The sequence below is a fragment of the Cupressus sempervirens genome, chromosome 2 (genome assembly GCF_028749045.1).
Source record: "Cupressus sempervirens isolate cs-2001-9-10 chromosome 2, ASM2874904v1, whole genome shotgun sequence".
Classification (NCBI taxonomy): Eukaryota; Viridiplantae; Streptophyta; class Pinopsida; order Cupressales; family Cupressaceae; genus Cupressus; species Cupressus sempervirens.
In genome coordinates, this window is record NC_143119.1 from 724,156,900 (window position 1) to 724,173,592 (window position 16,693).

Here is a 16,693-nt window from a genome sequence, read left to right on the forward strand (position 1 = left end):
AACGCCTTCCTCGCTTTTAGTACTCCTTGGACACTCCCGCTCATCTCCTCCCCCACAGGAGAAGCTGAATGAGGTTACTAGGATGGACATCTACAAGAGATTTATTCACATGACTTGGGTAGACCTATTGGGGGCCTCCACCCTCGTATGGCCTTTTATGTAGAGCACTATATTGACATTCATGACGGCATCATTGTTCTACCTTACTACTCTTCCCCGCAGTGGCCCCATGCCTTACATATCTAGTTAGGCTCTTTCAGAGTTAGCTCTCATTGGCTCCGTATCCAAACAGATCACCTGACTAGCAGAGATGAGCAGATTTGTCAATGCTGTGATAAGGGGGTGGCTGAGACTGAGATCCATTTTCTATTCTACTATTTAATTTACTACGAGATCCGTGTGAGATTTCATTGCTTATTCAAAGAGTGCAGAGTCCCTATCCTCCTTAAGGTACGAGGATCGGCAGTACCTTGCACTTTATCTCAAGCAAGCAATCCGCCTCTAAGTTCTCACTCTACAGGAGCTTCCCCCTCTGGTCTACATCCCTTCACCAGCTTATCACTTGCTTTACTTGAGAGACAATGCTTCAGACAACATTTTCAGGACACCACATCTAAGATGCCTATTTTAGATTCCCTAGTTAGACCTACTATCCTTTATGCCTCGACTGTTTGGGGGCCCTCCTTGATGACCACGGATTAGGCTTCAGGAGAGAGGGTGCAGACTCTACTTTAGACTTTGCATGATCTTTGATTTGGTTTCGTTACTTCACACACAGAGGGGCTTTGCAGACTATGTTAATGGCAGACACTGTTATTCCTACTTGGCCTAATGCTCCTCAACTTCAATAGCGATCTTTGACCCCACTGGTTGTGCTAGATGTTGGTACGCTCAAGTCTCCAAACTCCTCAGCTATGTAGGTATTGATATTGAGCACCTTTCTCCCTTGCAGTACTCCCCGGATGCTCCCGTCCATCTCCTCCTCACACAGGAGAAGCTGAATGAGGTTACCAGAATGGACATCTACAGGAGATTTATTCACGTGACTTGGGTAGACCCACAAGGGGGTCTCCACTCTTGTATGGTTTTTTATGCAGAGCACTATATTGACATTCAGCATGGCATCATTGTTTGACCTTACTACTCTTCCCAATGGTGGCCCCATGCCTTATGTATCCAACCTCTTTCAGAGTTGGCTCTCACTAGCTCCGCATCCACATAAATCACCAAAACAGCAAAGATGACCGAATTTGTCAGTGTTGTAACACGGGTGTGGTTGAGACTGGTTTCCATTTTCTATTTTATTGTTTGATTTACTATGAGATCCGTGACAAGTTTCATTGCTTATGCAGAGAGTGCAGGTCCCTCTCCTCCTTCAAGTACGAGGATCAGCGGTACCTTGCACTTTATCTCCTGGAGGCAATCCGTCTCTGGGATCTCACTTAAGGGAGCTTTCCTCCTCTAGGTTTGTGTCCCTTCACCAACTTATCACTTCTATCTTCACTCTGGTTACCTGCCCGAGAGGAACCAAGCGTGATATGGGCTTGTCTACTGTTACTCACACCAGATCGATGAAGCCGGGCAGAGATTATATGCACATACACCATCAGCGACAACAATCCCCCTCTCTCAGGTGATGGGCTTGGACCTCTCCTCACACAGATTGTTATCCTTAAATTTTGGGCTACTTTGTGAAGACTATGAACCACTAGTTGTTTCACACTCTCATTGTCTCTCTTATGTAGTGTTGTTTCTCTTTGTTTTGTTCTTGCTCTATTTATTTCCTTTCTCTCAAAAACCGTTTGGTGGTCCTATGGCCTTCTGGCCTTTGCTTGTATTTTCAATCCCTTAGGCCCATTTGTGGTCTCTTGTTGGACATTAATATTTTATCTTAGCTCATCTTATTTCTCTCTTCAGAATGTTTATATTTCTCTCCTTTTTTCGTTATATAAACATTCTTGTCTATAATTGTATATATAGCTCATTTGTGATCTATGTTTAATAACACATTCATTGTTTTACATTAATAAAAACTAAACTAATTAATATAAAACTCCACATTACCCTTCTAAATACATTATTTCGAACAAGATTAGAAATTGCAAAGAGTTTTAAACCCACTCCTCTGAAGACTTTGATAAAGCACCTTCACAAATCTTCCTCACTCACTCAAGAAACGCCAAACTGACTGCAACAACGCATCTCTTGACTTTCTTGGTTATCCAAGACATCAAACTGCCCACATCAATGGATCTCCTAACCACATAACCTAAAACCATCTATACAACATGAGGGTTCCCACCTCCTATGCACAATGAGACACATTTCCTCTAAATTTCCACCTCCTCTAAATGTGTCTAATGCCACCTCAAGTGCTATGGAAACAACCTCTCCTTTGTTGCACAAATAACATCCAACATGCTTGCACATGAGCTACCTTTCCTTCAAACATCCACATCTCCTTTGAATCTGTCTAACATATCCTCAAGTGCTCAACAAATCATATTCATATTCAAATCCAAGGGGCGTTATCTTTATCAAATTATAGTGTGATGAGTCTAGGAGGTCCTTATCACTATTACAAAGTGTAGCATGAATGAGCCTATAAGTACTAGCATAAGCTTTTATGATAAAAATTCTCCTTATATTTTTTAAGAATTTTAATAAAATCAACTTTTTCACTATTACCATTAATTATAATTGCAAAGGTAACATTGAAGACAAACTTCTTATATCTCCCATAATGTTCAAACTGCAACCAACTACCTTTAATCCTCTCCAATATCCAGTAAATTTTCTAAGTTACTTTGCTCACACAAGCACCATCACTTTTGTCTGACAATGCAATTTCTGAAGAATTGAAGTAAATCCTGTAACCGAAATGTACCTAAATGAACCGATCTGCAGAAGTTCATTGAATTGGCGCTATCAACATGTGATCCTTATCTTTGAATGTCTTATCATCGCAAGTGTCTGGTTCACTCTCACCAACATTCACAATTAGGTAAATAGGACACTTCAATGGCCTTACCAATTGTACTCACAACAAAGAAGAGGATTGCGATGCTGTGTCAAACTAAGAGGCTTTCAATCTAGTCGTTGTGAGTAACCTGAATAGTAGTGAAGATGATGGATCTGATGCAAAAGAAGAGCAAGAACCTTCACAAAATTTCTAAACTAGTGTAGTTGGTAGAAGTATTGTTCTCAACTAACTCATTTCTTTGTTATCATTTGAGACTAGTAATTATGTTGCACAACTTAGCATTATTTACATGCCCATTCAATTTAACAGCAAAAAAAAAAACTTAGCGAGCAATATGCAGAATCTCCTATTCGGACAGAAACAGATGTCAACAACTGATGAAGAAAACCCCAAGCAGCTCCAAGAAACAAATATCAGACCAACCACCTCATGAAATGCTGGAAAAAATTCACATCAACAAAGAGTCTGCTAGGACGCCTCCAATATTCTTTTCATGGCATTCTGGAATACTTACGCACTCTTTCTCATTTTTTTCACAAATTGATCCTAGGGTTAGCGGCATGCAAGGCACCTACATTCTCACATCTTTATTCTCTCCTCACCAAAAGAACAATCAATGCCTTTCTTTGCATTTCCTAATGCTTGCATTTCTTCACACCTCACAAGCAAAGGAGAAAGTAGGAGTTGCTCTGATCCCAAAATAAAAGAGCAGATTTTGAATTCATTGGAGATTAAATAGCAGATAGAAACATTATTATTCAACAATGATTCAATCGGGTTTGCATTGGATGATCTTTCCATTACATTCATAAGGCTTATAAGGCCGTATTGTCCCTCACAAAAACTGTCTATGGGAATGACTTCCCATCACCTAGCTATTTAACTAATTTATTTTATTTAAACTAAATCTACAAACTAACCTAATTAACATAAAACTCCAACAATATCGCACCTGTGAAACCTACCAATACAAAATCAAAATATTTGTATAGCTATAGAGATTAGTTGAGGATTGTAGTACACCAAGAGCCATTATTATCAATAAAAATTTCCAAATAATACATCTGCTGCAAATTCTCTAAAGCATTTCTTTGCCCTCGTGTACAAATTCTGCCTTGGAAAAGTCTAAATATGAGAATTAATTACTATATAGCATCCAAACTTGTATCAAATATATATACAAAGGTATATCTCATGAAATCAAATAACACAAAGTTCATCAATTTCTGTATTGTTCTTCAAATCATAGTACAAAATCTCATTTTCTGCCACTTATCGGCAAGGCAAAAAATAAAGTTCTCCACAAATATCGGAGATAAATCCACAACTTCTCGGAAAAATATCGGGAGTTTTAAAAATGACGTAAATTTAATTATAAATATATTTTTTTTGCAAAATTCAATAAGGATATGTATCTAATGAATTAGTAAATGAGTAAACAAACAAAACAAGCTGATCCAAATATATATAAATGCAATATGTGACAAAGTTGCATCCTCATGTCGACTGTCGATGGCTGGAAGCCATATTCAGAGACTGAACTCTAAAGCAAACTAGAAATAGAAAATTGTCTTTGTAAAAAGACAAGCAAATACAAATGTCAAGTAAAATATGAAACTAATCTACATCTCCTCTTCCCCTTCCCCTTCCCACTAAAAAGGAAAAGGATTTAGAACACCTACTTGTGAATCTAAAATCTGCTTGGAATCCACTTGTGATCTATCTACAATGCTGCCAGAAACTATTTCTCTCTGCCGAAACCCTTCTCCTCTCCTCCAAACACTCAAAATTGCAAACGAAACAATGAATGGGCAAGTCATTGGGTGTCCCAGTTTTACTAGTGTCACCCAAAAGTAGTTAAGTTGTCGCAAGAAGTTCGCGATTTATTGCAGAGAAGTGACCAACTTATCGGCAAGAATTTGAGGACTTCTCAACTAAAATTTCTCGCTAGGAAACCTTAGGTTTGAAAAGTTCTCACGAGAAGTAGAGATAACTGCAACTTCTTAAAGAGTTTTTAACCTATGCTTCAAATGTTGATTGAAACTATGGTGCACTAAGCACATGGTTATCAATAAACTGTCTTATCCCCTTCTTGAAATAGGATTAGACAATAAACAATAATAATTATAGTAAAAATGTAAAAGGATAAAAAATTTAAAGTACTTAAATTTTAGTTGAGTTATATAAATGGTCAACAGGGTATGAATGAAAAAGTTGTCTCCCTCAAACATGAGATCTAGAATGGAGAGGAGAAAAGTTGTGTCTCCCTCAAACATGAGGTATAAATGTAAGACAAAGAAACTCTGAGGGGGAAATGGAGGAAGGAAGGAAGAGGGAGCATAAGAAATAAAGAAGGGTTAAGGGAAGAAAATAAGGAAGTGACTCATTTAAAAGATGAAGGGTTGTTACTCTTTCAAAAGGGAGTGACTATGAAAGTGCGAGACCATTGAAAGGGTAGAGATGGCAAAGAGGTGTTATTCTTCCTCTTAAGGAGGATGGGAAGTAGGATATCTAGATCAAATTTAGAGCAGAAGTATAAGGAGGAACCTAAAACAACAATTGACAAGGAAAGAAGAAAATAAGATGGGAGTTATCTAGAAGATGAGGATATAGAAATCTTAAATGGGATGTGCAGATTTGAAGAACAGTAAAGACAGATTTGTGAAGTGAGAGATAGGTGAACATTTAATAAGAAAAGAAAGTGGGCAACAGATGTTGTCAAACAGATGTTCATAACCAAAGGGTGTAAATCCCTACACTAAAAGGAGATTGAAGGAGAAGAATATTTGAGAAGGGCATCCAAGACAGATGAATTTGGAGAAATATTTACTATTCTCAAAATCAACAATAAAATGTGGTGACTCAATTCCTATGAAAGGTGTTGACTCTTTCACCAAGAAAGTATTAAGGATCACCTATCAATCATCATTCATGAATTCAGTAATCATTAATCCCTCATGACATCAATCAATCAGCGAGACCAAGCAAACAATCATCAAATCCATATCAATCATCATTTCACCTTGGGATTAAGGAAGCAAAGAATTCAGCAACCAAGCATCAATCTATTAAATCAACCATCACATAATCATCACTCGCCTATACGTTATATCATCAAATCAAAGGAATGCATTCATTCACTCAATCAATCACCAAATTGGAATGTGATATTTCTATATAATCTCTCATGTATTAAAGCTAACTTCAAGCAATGACACACTGTCATGATCCCAACCAATCTTTGATTAGAAATCTTCTCACAATTGTGAGACTTCACAATTTCTGACATAACCAAATACACCTTCACATCCCTGTCAATAATCTGAAAACATAATTGCAATCTGTTTGACCTAATTCAGTGTTATAAAAGAAAATTAACAGACAATATCAGAATACAAAGGCAGGCTGCTATACCGTGCTTACTATTGTTGTGACAAAAAGTTACCATTTGGTGAATATAAAAATAATGAAACAGAGGCCTTCACAAAGGATTGCGGAAAGAATGGCATTGGCTTACTACCGCTTAGCCTGAGCAATTAATAATGAGGAGCGGTCAAAGGGAGTAAGGACAGCAACATTGAAAGAGTGCATCTTCTTCAAGTATAAATATATAAAAGGAGAGATGCAATTGAATTATGAAGGAGCCAACCATGAAATAGAAATCAAAAATAGAAGACAAGACATTAAGAGATTAGAGCAGACTATAACAATAATTCAGACCTGTGATCTGGGTATGAATATTACGTAGCACATATATTGAATATATTTACGACTCTCTTTATTTAGTTCTATATGCAGTTCAGAATTATGATATTATGTGATTGTTTACACGTGAATACTGTAATGTTCCCTTCCAAAGTTGTCTCCCTCTGCAAGTCTATAAAAATCTTCAATAATGCATCAACTCCCTCAAGTGTATATATGATTGCACTTCACACTGGTTACTACTCTTCTCTTCAAACTATTGTGATCCTCTGAATTCAGATCTTCTTGTAAAACTGATTATAATATTCTTAGGGATCATCTTATGACAAACCCTCTATAATGAATGTAGTGCCTGATACATATCTGCAGGTGTTCTTTATATTCAAATCCTTTATAGTTTCCCTCACAAGTATGCTATAGAGTTTGTCTTCAACTTCTCTTTGCAATTCTCTTAGAAGTCTGCCGAAAAGATCTTTATCGTATCTCATGGGCATATCTCTGATATACCCTTTTCCCTCCGACAATTAAAAGAATCTCTGATTTCTAACATATTTTGATGCCTAATTCCTGGTTGAACAGCACTGGTGAACAATCTTGTTCAGTTTGCTTGTTGGATGTATTGAATCCCGTGTATGTATTTCTGGTTTGAATGATGCTTGATCGATGGTATTGTTTTTTTGTTGATCACTGGATGTGTAACTTTCTAATTATGTCCCCCTAACTGAATGGAGTTGAATTCCTTCTTATATCCTTCACCGTTAATAGTTGTGACTCTTAATCAATGAAGAGTTACCTTTACAAATTGCACCTCTTCGTTATTTTTCTAATTATCATCTTAAACAGATTAATGATAGATTTATTATTTCAATTACTTCTGCTAATTCAGTTTAGCAGTTCGATACTGGTCTAGAAAGTATTTACATCTCATATCACAGAGTTTGGGAAATACAACTAACAGAAAAATATGGCAGCAATAGAAGAGCAGTACTTCCATACTTAAGTGTTAATGCTGTTTAAATTCTTACCCATTGTCGGCATACAATTCTACAGGAGTATGGAATAGTATATGGTTTGGAGTAATATTCTGCAAACGCTTGATATCCCTTGACCTATAATTAATCATTGATGATCCATTTGGAGGAATCAATAGATAACGTTTTTGGAGCACAAAAGTTCATTCTCCTCGGTGGCAAGACTATCTAGAACCTAAGTTGCAGGTACGTCACCTATAGCTCATCGTTTCCAGGTACGAAACGTGCTGGAAACTGAAACGCATAAAATACTGTTGAAATTCGCGAATGATACATATTTTGTTTTCCTGAAACGTTTTTATTAATCTCCCGCCGAATCTCGTCGAATCCAGTTGCCGTGGGAAATTTCTAAAACGAATCTGACGTTTTTGGAAATGTTTTTTTCAGTTGAATAGTTTTGGGAATGTTTTTCTAAACACGAAATTGGAAACCCTTTTTTCTAAACACGTCATTTCAAGAATAAATAGGGCATGAGACGGCAAAATATTCACTCCAGAATTTCATTCGTTTTCGCAGAGACGATCGTTTTTGTTGAAGATACAGGGAACTGTAGGCGTTTAAACATATATCAGCAGAGGCGTTTTAGTTTTTTAGCACAGAGAGAGGGAGGAACAAATGCCTGCGGAGGACGGAGGACGAACACAGGCGGACGGAGGACCAAAAGCCTGCGTTTTTACGGGCAGAGGACGAGGGCAGAGGACGAACGCGGGAGGAGATTGTTTTAACTTTTTTTTGTAATATATTTGCATTTATTTAAAGTTAAGACTATAGTTAATGTATAGTTAAAACTTAATGTTTATAAATTATTTTTATGAGTATGATTATAGGATGCATTTTAAATTGTCTTTATGGAGACTAATTTAATTATAAATAAAGGCATATATTAGGTCATCTATATCGAGGTCAAATAGTATTAACTATTTCACAATTAAGCTTCTTTATATTAAAATAGTAGATTAGAATAACATTTTATTCAATATTAATAGGATATAAGTTTATTATTAAATTTCACTTTCGTATGTTTATTCAATATTTCTTTACAAATGGTCTATAAAGATTGATTTATGTTATTTGTTTTTTTATTTTCAAAATGTACAAAAATTTATTAAATATTTAATAGTTTTATGGTTGGAATATAAATTAATTATAATATTTAGTTTAAAATAAAATTTAAAATTTAAACTAGTATGTTGGATATTAATGTATTAATTAATTAAATAAATAAATAATCAATAATCAATAATAGAAGTGTTAAATAAATAATATTAATATAATATAGACTTGTTATTAAAATATAACTTCTAAATACAAATTTATAATTATATTAATTGATTTTTTTATAGTTGATCAAATATTTGACCTCTCCATCTAATGTTAGTTTTAAAATTTTAATTTTTTGTTAACAGGATAATGACAACTAATGTTGATGTTAGCGCTTCATCTCCCACCTTCAAAACTGATCCAAATTCACCTTTGTGGAAATATGTTCAAATGATAGAACAAGTAAAAGGGGGTGGAACATTTGTTTGGATATGCAATTTTTGTCATGTGGGGTACAAAAGTTCATATAGTCGTGTGAAAGCCCATCTTTGTGCAATTCCCCAACAGGGTATCAAAGCATGTCCAAGAGAGGATGGTAATGGATTACTGCCTCAGCAAATAGCAAGCTATATTAGAGAGCAAGAGGAAGCAGATGCAAGAGTTTCTCGTGGCACAAACCATCCTTTAAAGAAAGGGAAGAGATCAAGTAAGCCTCCATCTCATTATGACTTTCCTGATGTTGTAGTAGAGAGCCACCCATTTTTGGGTAGAACTCAAGAACCTATTAATGTGAAGAGAAGCAAGGGGCCATTAGAGAATGCATTTAAGAATGATGCTAGGGAAATTGCAGATCAAAGTGTTGCAAGATGTTTATATGCAAATGGTTTGTCATTTAATGTTGTGCGATCACCATATTGGCAAGATATGTTGAGAAAAGTAAATGAGGCTCCAAAAGGGTACATGGGGCCAGGATATGAGAAGGTGCGTAGCACCTTACTAGCAAAGGAGGTAAAAAGTATAGACATTGCATTGACTCCTATTAGGAATTCATGGAAACGAACAGGGGTGTCAATAATTTATGATGGGTGGAAGGATGCCAAAAATCGTCCATTAATCAACATGATTGCAGTGTGCCCTAAAGGGGCAATGTTTCTTAAAGTTGTAGATTGTGAAGGGCAAGTCAAGGATGCACAATTTATTGCTAACATCCTTATACAATGTATTCAAGATATGGGCCCTCAAAATGTTGTCCAAGTAATAACAGACAATGCAAAGAATTGTAAAGCTGCAGGCATGTTGATTGAGACGCGATTTGAACACATATTTTGGACACCTTGTGCAGTGCACTCTCTCAATCTTATGCTACAAAAGTTGAGTAGGAAAATAAATTGGATCAAAGAAACCTATGCAGAAGCTGAAGAGATCCAAATGTTCATCACAAACCATCACATGTCACAGGCTATTTTTAGATCATTTTCACAATTGGAGTTGCTAAAGGTAATTGAAATACTTTAAGTATGGTTCTTATTTTTTGATTTTTGTATTTCACTTCAATAATTATGAATTTATTTTTTAAACTTAGCACATCTTTAGCTTGTATTTCAAGTTTTAGTTCTTAATTTTTAATTTTTGAATAGGTTGCTGAGACTCTATTTGCATCCAACACAATTGTGTTGAGGAGACTTCTGAAGGTGCGAGAGTCACTTGCTAGTATGGTTATTAGTCAAAGTTGGTCACTGTGGAGGCAATCTAGTACTGAAAGGGCTACAAATGTAAAACGAATGATCTTAGATGACAATTGGTGGGAACGAGTGGAATATCTTCTTAGTTTCACTGAGCCCATCATGAGTATGATTCGTTATACTGACATGGATCATCCATGCTTGGGAGAGGTATATGATGGAATTGATTCAATGCATGAGAAAATGAAACATGTCATCAATGAAAAGGAGCAAGATCCTGAAGAAACTTTCTTCAAAGAGGTGCAAACAATTTGTGTTGAGCGGTGGAATAAAATGACCACCCCACTTCATCTTCTTGCATTTGCATTGACTCCCAAATTTTATAGTGATGACATTCTTGCTATGCCATCAAGGGTACCACCATATAGAGATGCAGAAGTAAGTGAAGGGTGCAGGAAAGCACTTACAAAACTCTTCCCTGAACATGAAATGGAGAATATAGTTACTAGTGAGTTTGCTGATTTTGTAGCTTCCAATGGTCAAAGTGCTTCTGCTCTTCGTGACAAGTCTACAAAGGATGCTCATGCTTGGTGGTACCTTAATGGTCATACATCGCCAAACCTCCAAAATCTTGCAATCAAACTTTTATCACAAGTAAGTTTTTTTATTTCTATTGCACTCTCTAAATTTTGTAAAAATAACAAAACTTATTAACTTTAAAAGTTGAATGGCATTTTCTATGCTCCACACTTTGTCTCAATAGGTTGCTAGTTCGTCCTCATCTGAGCGAAACTGGAGTACATACTCTTTCATTCACTCAGTGAAACGCAATCGATTGGCTGCAAGTAAGGCAGAAGAACTAGTTTATGTGCATTCCAACTTGCACCTTCTTACTCATAGTCAAAATGAGTACAAGGAAGGAGGCATAAAGTTTTGGGATGTAGATCCGGAGCGAACTGATTTGGATTTTTCAGTTGCCACGCATTCTTTACTGGATGTGCAACAGGGTAGCCACTGTCCTCCTAATGCAAGTAGCAGTGGGGCTGCACGTGATACTAATCTACTTACATCATCTAATGTCACTGCTGATGTTGATGTTGATGATCTTATATGATGCCTATATCATTGATGCACAATAAGTAATTACCTAGTGTATTTTTTTAATGTTGAACCGATAAACAATGAATTGAATAATCTGTCATAACAGTTATGTTTTGACATACTTTGGATTTTTAATATTAATAACAGTTCTAAGTTTGTTCAGCATGTATGATCTGTGGTATTTTGATGTTGATGTCGCTGTTGATTATCTTTTATGATGCCTTTATCATTAATACGTAGTTAGTAATGACTAAGTGTGTTAATTTAATGTTGAACCAATGAACCTTGAATTGAATACTGTCATAAATTAAAATTTCATGTTTTGAAACATTTTGAATTTTTAATATTAATTGCAGTTTTGAGTTTGTCGGTTTTAAGTTTGTTCGACATGTATGATCTGTCGTATTCTGAATTTTAATCTTATTTTTACTTTTAAGCCTGCAAATATTTATATAGTTATAATTTTTAATGTTTTTTTTATGGACGTACCCAAACGTACCCAAACTGCCCCCCAAAAATTGCCGTACCAGCGTATCGTACCAACGTTCCTATACCTGTACCCGTACCCGTATCGGCAACTTAGTCTAGAACCATATTTGGAACGAAAGCCTTAATGCAATGAGAGTTCTGAGAAAGAAAAGTCCACTGCAACTTAAATATAAATCGGAAATTATTTTAGAGGTCACTGCACAATAACATTGATGATACGTTATACTTAGTTGTCTGTTGTTAATAATACTTTGTAATTATATATTTTTTGATAATTATATGTTTATCTAATTGTTAATGCTATATTATTTACATGGCTACCAGGAGACCCGTCTCCCCCCCTAAAAGTCGCGTGACGCGTCTCGGAGACTTTTCGCGTCTCCGGAGACCTCAAAAAAGGTTGGAGACTTCATGACGAAGTCTCCTGAAGTCTCCCCGTCTCCTAATCCAAAAAGTGAAGTCTCCCCAAAGTCTCTTGGTAAAATATAATATTAAATAATTTTATATATTTTAGCCCTCATTTTAATGTTTTTAATACAAAAATTAAGACCACTGACAATTTAAATGATTAAATCATTTAAAATATTTTATTTAATAAATTAATAACTTTTAAAACATTAGAAACACTTTTAAAAAATTATTTTTATTCAACAATTTAAATGATTAAATCATTTAAAATATTTTTGGAGAGTGATGATTTTTTGGAGCGCATGATAGCTGAAGACCTTGAGATGGATGATCACAACCTTGTGGAGTAGATGATAGTACCATCGACATACTAATACTAGATATATTTCTGTTTTTTGTTTATTGTACAAAGTGCTCATTTTTGTTTGCATATCGGCAATTCAGCATCAAACTATACTTTTTTGAATTTAAAATTTGAATATGTAATGATAATCTCAGCGATTATCAATCTGATATGATGGTGATCATATGCAATATTTGAAAAACAAATATTTCTATGAGATACAATATTGTGATCATGTGAGTTTTGAAATCTCTGACTCTATGAGTCTATTTTTATTTTTAATGTGACATTACTATTATTATTTACTTTAGTCTTACAGTATTACTATTTTCAAATTTTGTATTTACTTTTAGTATTAGACTCTTTAAACATTAAAAAAAAATTATTAAAAAAAAATTGCCATCTCCAAGTACCCCCGTCTCCTATTTGAAAAATTGACGTACCGATACCAGTACCAGTACCGGAGACCTCAAAGTCTCCCCGTCTCCCGATGACCTTGATTATTTATGAATGTCATTAATTATATTGATCTATTATTTTTATATATTAAACTGATCATATATTACTATCATCTTTTTTTATTATTATTAGATTAATAAATTGTAATTATATAATTCTTTACTAATAAGTTACTATTATAATTATTACTTGTATTTCTTTAATCTTATTTTATTTTTAAACTCATTATTATTAAAATTTATTCTGGGAAAGTGGGACATTACAAATACACATACAGACGTGTATAGATAGTTTGCACACCTCTTATTGATTCGAGAATATTTTATAAGATTTACTGTGTGAAATGCTATATGTACTTTCGAACTTCCATTACCAGCCATCATTAGAAAAACGAAAACATGTGTGAAAACAGTGATGAGGTCACCTTCTAAGCACGCCACCTTATGGCATATGACTAATGAGTCCCATCGAGCCCAAGGGGGGAAAGGGACTTCTTTGTGCTTAGGAAAAAGGGAATATTGAGGCATCTTGTAGTGAATGTTCCTCATGACCTCTATCATGGTGAACAAATGCATATGGATGCTCAATGATTGGAGGTAAGATAGAAGTAACAAGATTGAGGACAACGGTGATAGGATACAACACTAGTTAGGCCATCTCATATGGATGGCAAGGGCCACATGAGGCCAACTGGGGTGTTATATCCACTCTTGGGCCTAGGATAGAGTGTCACTAGGATATCTTATCAAGCCACCCTACCTTATCACTTTTATGGTTGAGAGTCGAGACATCTTAAATCTGATCCATGCAATCTAACTCAAGAATGTCTGATTATAAATTATTCCAAACTTGCTTGCAGGGTCTCAATCGAGGCAAAAGGTATCTCTCAAACCTACTTGCTTTCTGAGATATCAAATTTCCACAATCGATTACAATTACAGTGATTAACTTCTGGATTCGATTATGTTTGTATTTTTAGCATCAACCTTTCAAATCACTCCATGATCCATCATCAGGATGTGGGAGAGAGCAAGAGATGCAAAACAAAGTAATCCAGGGTAGAATTTGGGTACTCCTAATTTGAGGACATTACAAACTATTAACTAAAAAGTTCCCTATGACAAGTCTTCTATTGTTTTCAGCATTTCTTTACGCTTATTTGAACTCTTCCTTGGCCAATTATATCTAATTCTAGGTTTGTTAGGAAATAGAAGACATAGATTCTTGCTAAGATTTTGCGATTTTTATCTTTAAATAAGCTCAAGCTTCAAATCATAAGAATAAATAGTTGTGTTGAGTCTCAACAAGGTAAGTCTGAGCCAATCTCAGAGAGTGTCTAGCCTCGACTTGTGGACTCAGCTGAGTATGATAGTCCAGACTCCACATGCACCTTCTGAGAGTCACAGTCTTGGAAAGTAAGGAGCCGCTACTTTCAGACTTGGCTGAGTCTGACAACCAAGATTCACAAGCCTACCAAAACTCTCAACTGTCACCACAGCTAAGTCTGCCCGAAAGAGAGAACCAATTAAAAAAATTCACTCGCTCCAAATCAAAAACAGCTTGCCACGTTTTTGCCAAGTATCATCCCTATGATATCTAAGAGCTTAATAAAAGATTAGCAATAGAGAAGTAGGAAGTCAATACACTAACAAATCAAGAACTGTCAATTATGCTACATTTTTATTTTGTTGTTAAGTTATAGTTGCTTTACTTGTGCTAGTCAAAACAAACCTCTATTCTTCCAACCATCACTGTACTAAAAAATTAATTAAGCATTAGAATATATACCTTTGTATCAAGAGAACTGAAATCTCTTGTACCATTTCGCGGTTTCTTCTGAGCCTCCTCTAAGCAATCTGGGCATGTAAAATGTTCAATTGTTTTAAGTCGAGTTGCGGTCAGGTTTATACATGCAGGATGATACCTAAACATAAGGTACAAAGCCAATTCAGTGTATGAAATAAGAATAGCTGTCTAGACATCTCAAATCAGAAAACTTTTAGGATAGTTACACAACCTTGGACAGCTGCATATGAAAAGCATTGCCTACATTGTTGAATTTACAACAAGAAGTATATAAAAATGCAATAACTGAGATGTAAATAACAATGCAAACAAAGATCACCAAAATACGTCGAGAAAAACCCTCCTCAATGAGGGAAACAACCAGCCCACCAAAAGCCAATCCTTTATTAATATCTTCAAATCAATTACAAAATCTATGTCCTTGAAAACGAATCCTCAATACACAATAATCATCTATGATCAGAGAATTTATTTACAATACACAGATACAGTAAATGAACTCATAAAATATTCAGCTTTGCAAACTAGAAATGAACAACTTAATGCACTCTCGATCAATCTTGAAGGCGCACAATATATTCTCTGCCACAGCACTAATAGGCTATACAAAAGATACCAATATAGCTCTACTGATTACATAAAAACTGCTAAGCTGAAGCTCTGTAAATGAAACCTGATCACTCTTGCACACACCACTCTCACATTCACTAACTATTAAAATGATTATGTAAAATAAAAAAATAATACTTAAAAGCTGGAGACAATTGGTCTTACTGCCACAAACAAAAGAATACACAAAAGCTGAACGAGAATAGCCATGGACAATGTCTTCTTTGTAACTGACGATTTGATCATAAACATCCACCGTCAACTACAATAAAAGAGGTTGCCGGCATAGACGGTGATAGTGAACAGCTTTCTAGGATGCCAGGTAGAATAAAAGACATGGCCCAAAAACAGTGTACGCATAATATAAATGATACCAGGAATAAATAAAACAGGCACATTAACATTATAGACTATGAGACGACACATCAATACATGTCTCGGCAGCATACAGGAGACATATGATAATAAGATAAGCTTGACAGCGAACCATATCACCATAGAGAACAGAAAGAAGAACAAACAACTGGTACAGGTATGATCAGAAGATCTCTATCGCTGCTACCATCTTCAACATACATAAGCAATAAAAATATGGTTTTGACCGGACTGAGCTTCCTTATATTCTAAGCGACAAATGAAAAGAAAAGATATGCTTAGCTAGTTCATTTCAGGGATTCATATTATAAATGTAACCTCTAATATGAATGTATACAAGTAATCTTTAAAATGTAAATAAAGGCATTAGTAAATGCAAAAAAAAGATACAAAAAAATCCAAATTTATCATAGTATGAGATTACATTTCAATTGGACTTATCATCATTTACCCTATTAAGAGGGTCACTGACAAGGAGGAAATCAACTCTCAAACAGATGCCATAGAGGAACTTGTTCATTTTACTTATTTTTATCAGTGAATTGTCTGAACCTTTGTTTGAACTTTGGATTGCTGGTTTCAATTTTTATCACTTTTTCCCACTATGCTTACAGTGGTGAGGCCCGTGTTAGAGTGAAGAGTCCATTGAATGTTAATATGT

At 35.3% G+C, this 16,693-nt stretch overlaps 1 protein-coding gene across 2 annotated transcripts in view; it reads right to left on the minus strand.

The window, feature by feature from the left end:
* The window catches only part of LOC149575423 (chromatin remodeling protein EBS-like), a 129,812-nt gene that overhangs the window by 38,289 nt on the left and 74,830 nt on the right, over nucleotides 1–16,693 (minus strand). For both annotated transcript variants that reach the window (XM_089815163.1, XM_089815162.1), the window contains exon 4: nucleotides 15,031–15,166. In XM_089815163.1, coding sequence (XP_089671289.1) covers nucleotides 15,031–15,166 — 136 coding nt within the window. The remainder of the gene's footprint in view (nucleotides 1–15,030; nucleotides 15,167–16,693) is intronic.